Below are 8316 nucleotides of genomic sequence, written 5' to 3'. Positions count from 1 at the left end.
TATAGTAGGAGAGAAAACCTGGAGATTCATGGAATACCTGAAAGTCAAGACAAAGACACTGACTGCGCTACAAGTATTGAAAAAATCGACGAAGACATTTCAGCTGAAGACATTGAAGTACAGCTGAAGACATTGAAGTAAAGTCACAGAATTGGACGACGAGAGGCACAAGACGAAAACACACCAGTCAACGATACAGACCGTACAAAAAGAAGACCAAGACAAAGACCAATTATCATACGCTTTACAAACCGAAGAAAACGCGACAAGATCTATAAGGACAGAAAACTTATAAAGAATACTACGAACTATATTATGAATCTTTTTACTACTACTTCAATGAAAGGGGCAGTATCTTACAGAAGTTACAGAAATGTCTCTCCTGACGAATTTAGACAAGATCTTTCAAGACAACCATGGAATGAAGTTTATTTTTGTATAGATGATGTAAATGAAGCTTATTGTACCTTTGTTTCAATTTTTAAACAATGCTGTGATAGGCAGGCTTCTTTCTCTTTTTTCCTTTACCCAACAACAGAATGTGAGGTTCTCAACTTATTGAAAGGGATGGATATGAAAAAGGCTTCTGGTTATGATACAATCTCTGCGAAGCTAGTAGTGAACACAGCTGAATATATTGCTTGTCCTCTCTGCCATATTTTCAATTTGTCGTTTGCAACAGCGAAATTTCCAAATGCTCTCTTGGCAAGAGTTGCAACGACCTTCAAAAGGGGTTTTCAAGAGAATCCAGGAAATTATCGACCTATTTCAGTGTTACCTCTTATAAGCAAAATTCTAGAAAAGGTTGTAAATAATCCGTTGGTGAATTATTTAAACAAGTACACTCTACTGACAAGCATCAGTATCGTTTTCGAGGAGAAACACAGTGCAAAGCTATCTCTTACAAATTTACTGAATGATTTGACATGTCAAATTGATCGTAGAAATACTACTATTGGTATTTTCTTAGATTTTTCTGAGGCCTTTGACACTATCAATCATCATATCCTTTAGCAAAACTTCAACATTATGGCGTGAGAGGAAATCCTTTTTCTCTGGTTTACAGACAACTTAAATCAAAGATCTCAATATGTGTGTGTTGATGGTATCAATTCTGACAAGTTAACTGCCACCTGTGGAGTTCCTAAGGGGTCATACTTGGTCCAACACTTTTGCAGATTTATATTAATGACCTTCCGAATTCATCTGATTTTTTCGACTTTCGGCTTTTGCAGAAGACTCAAACCTCTTTCATAATTATTGTAAAGATATTGATCACATGACCTGTCACTAGTAGGACATCACTTAAACAATGTCACACGTTGGTGCGATGCAAATAGGCTTACTATAAATATCAGTATGTAGTTTTCCATCAAAAGGTAGAACTGTATTTACACGAATTGTGTGAAAAATCAACCTTTGAATCAGTGTCATCAAGCGTCATTTGTTGGGGTAATTATTGATGAATACCTAAGATTAAGAACTTTTGTACCGAAAAGTATTCTATTGTTGTTGTACAAGTCATTTATCCAACCATATATTACGTATGGCTTAGAAGTATGGGGAAATACGTTTTCATCCTATCTAAAACAAATTGACATTACACAAAAAATGTGTATGAGGTGTATAACATTTTCTGAATTCAGAGCCCCATCTCCACCTTTGTTTTATGAACTACGTATTTTAAATATAAATCAGCTTTATAAATTACTTGTCTGTACTATCATGTTTGATTTACATCATCAAAATGTACCCCATCCACTATCAGATTACTTCCAAGTTGTAGATCACAGCTATGATATACGTCAACAGTCAGTCATGACTTTAGTACTTCCTAGAATGTATACTTCTGCAGATAAATCCTCAATATCCTACACAGGTGAGAAACTATGGAACACTTTACCGAATCGTATCAAATCCTTAACTTCCAGATGGAAGTTCATAAGAGAACCTGAAAGATCATCTTCTACAAGAATATCTTGGTCCAAATTAAGTTTATTATTTCAACCAAGTGTATAGGAGGTCCTACAAATGACCCTCTACATGAAAGTCGTATGGTATGACAGACTATGTATTATTTTTTCTTCTTTCTTTATACAATAACCTAACATGCTTTATAACATAACATGTTTACTGAGTAAGCGGGGCTAGGCTTGACTAGCGTAAAGCTATATTTCTAGCTCCATATTGCCAATGTACCATTTGCAACTTCTTTTTTTCTCATTGCCTTTTTGTGGCATTAGATGTGTATTTGATGCATAATAATATGGCAATAAAATGATGATGATGATGATGATGATGATGATGATGATGATGATGATGATGATGATGACGATGATGATTTAAGTCTTTATTATCTATTGTGTAACGTGGTGATGATAAGACCGCCATCTGTTAAATTTGCAGGTGTCAGGGATTGTTGATAGCCAGGATCACAGAGAGTTGAATTAATTGAATATTTCCTGTCTCTAACATAACTGTCGATGAATATCCAAAAAACTATCTTGCTACCAATCACTCGCTGAGTTTTTTCCAGTCAATCTGCAAAATGTGACAAAATGATAATTTGCCCACCATACTTGTACAGGGTGATCCTATCAAGAATGACTATTGCTGGATTTTTCAATTTAAGATTTCGACTTGGTGTACTTGTGTTATTAATCAAAGTCCATGCATATGATTACAGGGTCCAGGGTTAACTACCTTTTGTGACTGAGGCTACAGAATTAGAAAGCGACTGCATCAATGATCAAGCGGCCTACATCATGGCCAAAATAAACGAATATTCTAGATTAATTAAACTCGGTTCATGTGTGTAAGTGCAAGTCCTTGATTGGTCATCCCCTGCGCTGTGGATGTGAAGTATAAAGTAGATTTGCCAACGTGTACAAAGTCGGTCATTTTCTTGGGCTAGCAGTCGGCTGTCTCTCTCGTGCACTCTCCCTGCACTTGCATTTACTGCCCCCGAAGACGTCACCATGTGAGGTAAGACTTACCTGTGTTATTCAACTGGATATTCAACTGAATACCGTACTGTCTCTTCAAGTATAGTGGAAATTGTTTTCGACTCGGCTATATATTGTATGAGGCAAGGCTTGGATGTTTGTTGGACGATAGCCATGCGCCACGAAGTAGTTTGGAATTTCAAAGCTACTTACCTGTGTATTTCTGACGCCACTTCATGTGTATGGCGAGTTTTCATTTGTGAATTTTATACTGTATTTGCTTTACTCTGAGACTTACCTTCAATTTTTTGCTCACGTGTTTTGCATATGTCGCAGCCATGTCTGTCTGTCTGTCTGTCCGTGCGTCTGTCTTTCTGTCTCTCTGTCTGTCTGTCTGCCTGTTGTTCCATAATCTCAAAAACGGTTAGTTAGATCAGAATCACATGTGGTACATATATTCAGTTAGCAAATGGCAAGAACTGATTAGTTTTTGGTGGGTGTTGCCTTCATACTTTTTACTCATGTGCATACTTAATGATTTTAGAAAAAAACCGATATACATTAAAAACGACTACACACAATTTAATGAGATTTGCTACAAATGTTGATCACACCGAGATATATCAGCAGTTGGAACCATTTAGGGGTTACATGAAAGATAGTTGCTAATTTGCATATTTAATGAACTTTCCTAACTAGGGATATATGTCTGATTTGACTTGATCACAATTGACCAAACTTGGTATGCATATTAAAGATACTATTATTTAACATATTGAAAGTCATTAAGCCTTTTAACTTTAGTCAATTCCTAATATGCACATTTAATGTACTTTTCTAATTAGGGAATCGATATATATTTGAATTGTCTGGACCGACGTTGATGAAACTTGCTACGTGTATTTGGAGCTACTATGATACAATATTTTTGAAAGTCTTTAAGCATTTTTACTTCAGCCAATTCCGAATTTGCATATTTAATGAATTTTCCCAATTAGGGATATATATCTGAATTAACTGGATTGTAGTTGTTGAAACTTGCTATATAAATCAAAGATACTGTGATATAACATTATTGAAAGTCAGAAGACATTTTTACTTCAGCTAATTCCTAATTTGCATATTGATGATACTTGCTATGTACATTAAAGACACTATAATACAATATTATTGAAAGTCTTTAAGCATTTTCTCTTCAGCCCATTCCGAATTTGCATATTTAATGAACTTTTCTAATTAGAGATAAATATCTGAATTGACGAGACCAAAGTTGACAAAACTTGCTACATATATTGCAGATACCATGATACAACATTATTGACAATTATTAAGCATTTTTATTTAAGTCAATTCCTAATTTACATATTTAATGAATTTTGCTTATTAGGGATATACTGGGATTTACTTGATCAAAGTTGGCAAACCATGCTATTTACATTGATGATTATACCTGGCTAAAATATCGAAAGTCATTTCACATTTTCATATAGGCTAATTTATAATTTGCATATCTAATGAGCTTTCACAGCTCGGCATATATGGCTTGAAGGACTTGGCCAACGGTAATTACATTTGCTATATAAAATGGTGATACAATGAGAGCAGTCAAAGAACTTTAATATTTTTATTTCAGCTAATTACATATTTACTTCATGACCTTTTAGAATTAATCGGCGGTGATTATTGTCCATCATGTTGATCATAATACTTTCAATGAAGTTGCAAATGTGGCAAAGGTTCAAATTTACACATAACTGCAATATATAATGAAACACGTGAGCATTTACAGTTCATATCTGGTTGTATATTTGCTATTCAGAACTGTATGTCCGTGCATTAAGTGCTTACAGAAATGAAGTGGACTATATGCATTTTTTAATTACTAAGCAATGTTGTTGCGACAAGATAGAGTTATTAAAGCACCATTTAAACTGCACACGAGTCTTGACTCCAGAGAGTGTAAATCAGGGGGTCCAAGCTACGTAGGGGTTGTGGATCCTACAATGTGTGTGGGGAATACGATGGTTTCATCCGGACTCGAACCAACAACGCACGGTACCTAATCACCTAGTGTAGAGGCCAACAGTCAAAACCGCTTGGCTAAATCCCCAATCCCCAATAGTACCTGTAGCTGCATCACTAGCATCTAGAGGTAATTTGAATGGAAAACTGAAATCTGGTTCAGACAAGACTGGAGCAACTTGAAGTATGATTTTAATGTATCAAATGCTTGATGACATAATTCTTACCAAACAACTTGACTTTCCTTTGAATCAAGTCAAAGGCTCAGTAATTGTTGAGAAATTGGGACAGAATTTTCAGCAGTATCCAGCCTTACCGAGAAAGCATATCAGTTGTCTCTTGAAATTTTGTGTGGAAAAACTTGAAATGGCACTGACTTTGTAATCAATAGGTATTACCCATCCCTGCTCTACAGTATGTCCGAGGTAAGTTACCCTTGCTCAATTAACTCAGATTTGGCGAGCTTGACAGTAAACATTGCTCTGCTCAGTCAAGCAAAGAACTTCCGCATGAGTTTGATGTGTTCCCTCAAGGTGTCAATGTACAGGATAATATTATTGACGTAAGCTTCAGACCCTTCTAGTCCGGATATGACATTGATAATCTTCCATTGAAATATTGCGGGAGAGTTGTTCATTCCAAATGTCATTGCCTTGTACTGGAACAATCCGATCGGTGTAACAAAGGTGCTATTTCACGAGCACGATCCGTCAGAGGGACTTGCTAAAATGCCTTTAGTAGATAAAATTTTGTCTTAATTTAGGCTGTATTACGCATAAACGAAGATAAACGTATTAACTTGATGATGGTTTGTTAAGAATGATCAAAAAAATTATGTGACGATAAAGTATTGTAAGTTTGTATGATATTGGCATCGATGTGATCGATCTAAGAAGGTACTGTAAATAGATTCGACCCTGCATATCACACAGCCATTAACCGTCAAACTACTTCGCGCTATCGTCCGCCAGCAATGAAACTATGTCGTTTGGTTGTTCTGTCGTCTGAAAGTCCCCGGTAGATTCACTACCAAAAAGCAACACAAAATAGAGCCAGAAGAGTTTCTGAGCCCCTTAAGGATAAATGGCAATCTTCTAGTCACGAAAGTGTAAAATCTGATACTCTTGTCGAGTAGGCATCGGCCACAATGCCTGACGACCATTGCTATGCTGGCTCGTACCACTCGGTTCCGGAACAAAGCAATGAAGTAGTCATATGCGAATATGATCAAGACTACAATTCTTTGCGGCCAGCAACCTGCAGTGCCACGTGGAGAGATGGCAGGCGAATTGTTGATCTTGGTATCTGTAGTGTATCAGATATATGATATCTGCAGTACGTTGCTATAAGTTACCATGCATTGCATTATAGGATGTATAACCTTGTTATGGTTTTTGGACAGAATGGCCTGAAAGTAATAAAGCAAATGTCTGGAGATTCAATTCTGAGTGTCCTGTAATTTATGGAGTAAGAATAACCAACATTAATACCAAGTAAAGTGGTATATAACATTGGCGACGAGGATACCACATCGACACCAGTCTCACTGGAAATGGACGGGAAAATGGAGAATAATGCGATCCCAAAATTTGACTGCTACTCAGACCCGTCGACACTTGGGCCTCGCTGGGACACGATGGCTGACATCCTTTGAACTGTATGCAGACGGAAAAGGGCTAATACTTGACGAGAATGCCTCAGCCGCTACAAAACAAAGGCGAAGAGCACTGTTATTGAATTTAGCCAGTCCAGATGTACAGGACATTTTCTCAACACTCTCAAACACGGGAACCGCCACTGAGTACAGTGAAGCTGTGACTGCGTTAAACACCTACTTTGTGCCTCAAGTAAACCCAGCATTCGCCAGACAGACATTTCATCAGGTCGTACAAAAACAAGGTGAGACAGTACTTCAATTTGTTACTCGTCTGAGAAAGGCCGCCAAAGACTGCAATTTTGGTGTGGACAATGACAACCAAATCAGGGATGCAGTGTTAAATAAATGCTTATCAGATTACGTATGTTGGAAATTAATGGAAGAAGGTACGGGATTGACACTAACATGCACACTTCAAATAGCAGATCAATGTGAGAAAGTGGAAGTACAAATGGCTGCACTTTCAGTAAAGAGGTTAGATACAGAAACCATCAACAGACTTACTGAGAAAAACGGACACCCTCATAGACCTAAGAAACGGGGCAAAGATATAGAAACAAGAGCATGGAAAGAGAAAACATGTTACCGCTGTGGATCAACGGGACACTTTGGGCACGATCCTAAATGCCCTGCAAAAGGACAGACATGCAGGAAATGTAGTGGCAAAAATCATTTTGCCAAAGCATGCAGATCAAAAGAGACTAAGACTAAATCTAGAGTCAACGCAGTTGAGGAGCCACAGGATACTTCTAAACATGACTATTTTTTCACAGTCCATGGAAAAGGTAACTCCAACATGCTTGACATAAACATTGGTGGTGTGAAACTCCAAATGTTAGTAGACTCCGGTGCGACGAGCAACATTATTGATGAGCGGACATGGGAGCGATTGAAGTCCGAATGGATAAAGTGTATATCACAAGCTGCATCAGTAAACAGGAAACTTTACCCATATGGATCTGAGAAGCCTTTATCAGTCAAGGGCACTTTCACAGGTGGATGTGAGAGCCGGTGAAAATTCAACCAGGGCAGAATTTGTGGTAATTAAAGGCAAAGGTGTACCTTTACTTGGCAAGGACACTGCAATGAAACTAGGCGTATTGAAAATTGGCATTGGTGCAAACGTTGCAGCAGTAACAAATATGGCCGACAGCCTGCAGCAACAATACCCAGATGTGTTCACTGGTTTGGGGAAACTCAAAAACCAAACAAGTGAGTCTCCACATCGACCCAACTGTAGAGCCTGTAGCACAGCCTCTAAGACGAACACCATTCAACTTGAGAGACAAGGTAGAGGCAAAGACTAATGAGCTGCTTAACTTGGACATAATTGAACCAGTCGATGGACCTACACCTTGGGTAAACCCAGTCGTGGTAGTACCCAAATCAGGAAATGACATCAGACTATGCATAGACATGCGAAGAGCCAATGAGGCAATCATACGCGGCAGACACCCTATCCCTACAGTGGATGAACTTCTACAAAATATGAACGGTTCAAAAGTATTCAGCAAATTGGACCTAAAATGGGGATATCACCAGCTGGAGCTTACCCCAGAATCTCGTGGGATTACTACATTTGCTACACACAAAGGACTGTATCGATATAAGAGGTTGCTCTTTGGTGTGAGTTCGGCAAGTGAGCAGTATCAGCATGAAATTGCCACAGCTCTGGCAGAGCATCGATGGGGT

At 38.0% G+C, this 8316-nt stretch overlaps 1 protein-coding gene across 1 annotated transcript; it reads left to right on the top strand.

Annotated features, from left to right (window-relative positions):
* The first annotated feature begins 6541 nt into the window (after positions 1–6541).
* On the top strand, positions 6542–7639 carry LOC139149253 (uncharacterized). The gene has a single exon (XM_070720880.1). The coding sequence runs from the start codon at positions 6542–6544 to the stop codon at positions 7637–7639; it is 1098 nt and encodes a 365-aa protein (XP_070576981.1).
* The last annotated feature ends 677 nt before the right edge of the window (positions 7640–8316 follow it).

This window comes from Ptychodera flava, chromosome 2 (genome assembly GCF_041260155.1).
Source record: "Ptychodera flava strain L36383 chromosome 2, AS_Pfla_20210202, whole genome shotgun sequence".
Classification (NCBI taxonomy): Eukaryota; Metazoa; Hemichordata; class Enteropneusta; family Ptychoderidae; genus Ptychodera; species Ptychodera flava.
The sequence above is the reverse complement of the archived record's forward strand: the minus strand, read 5'-3'. Positions and strand labels throughout refer to the sequence as shown.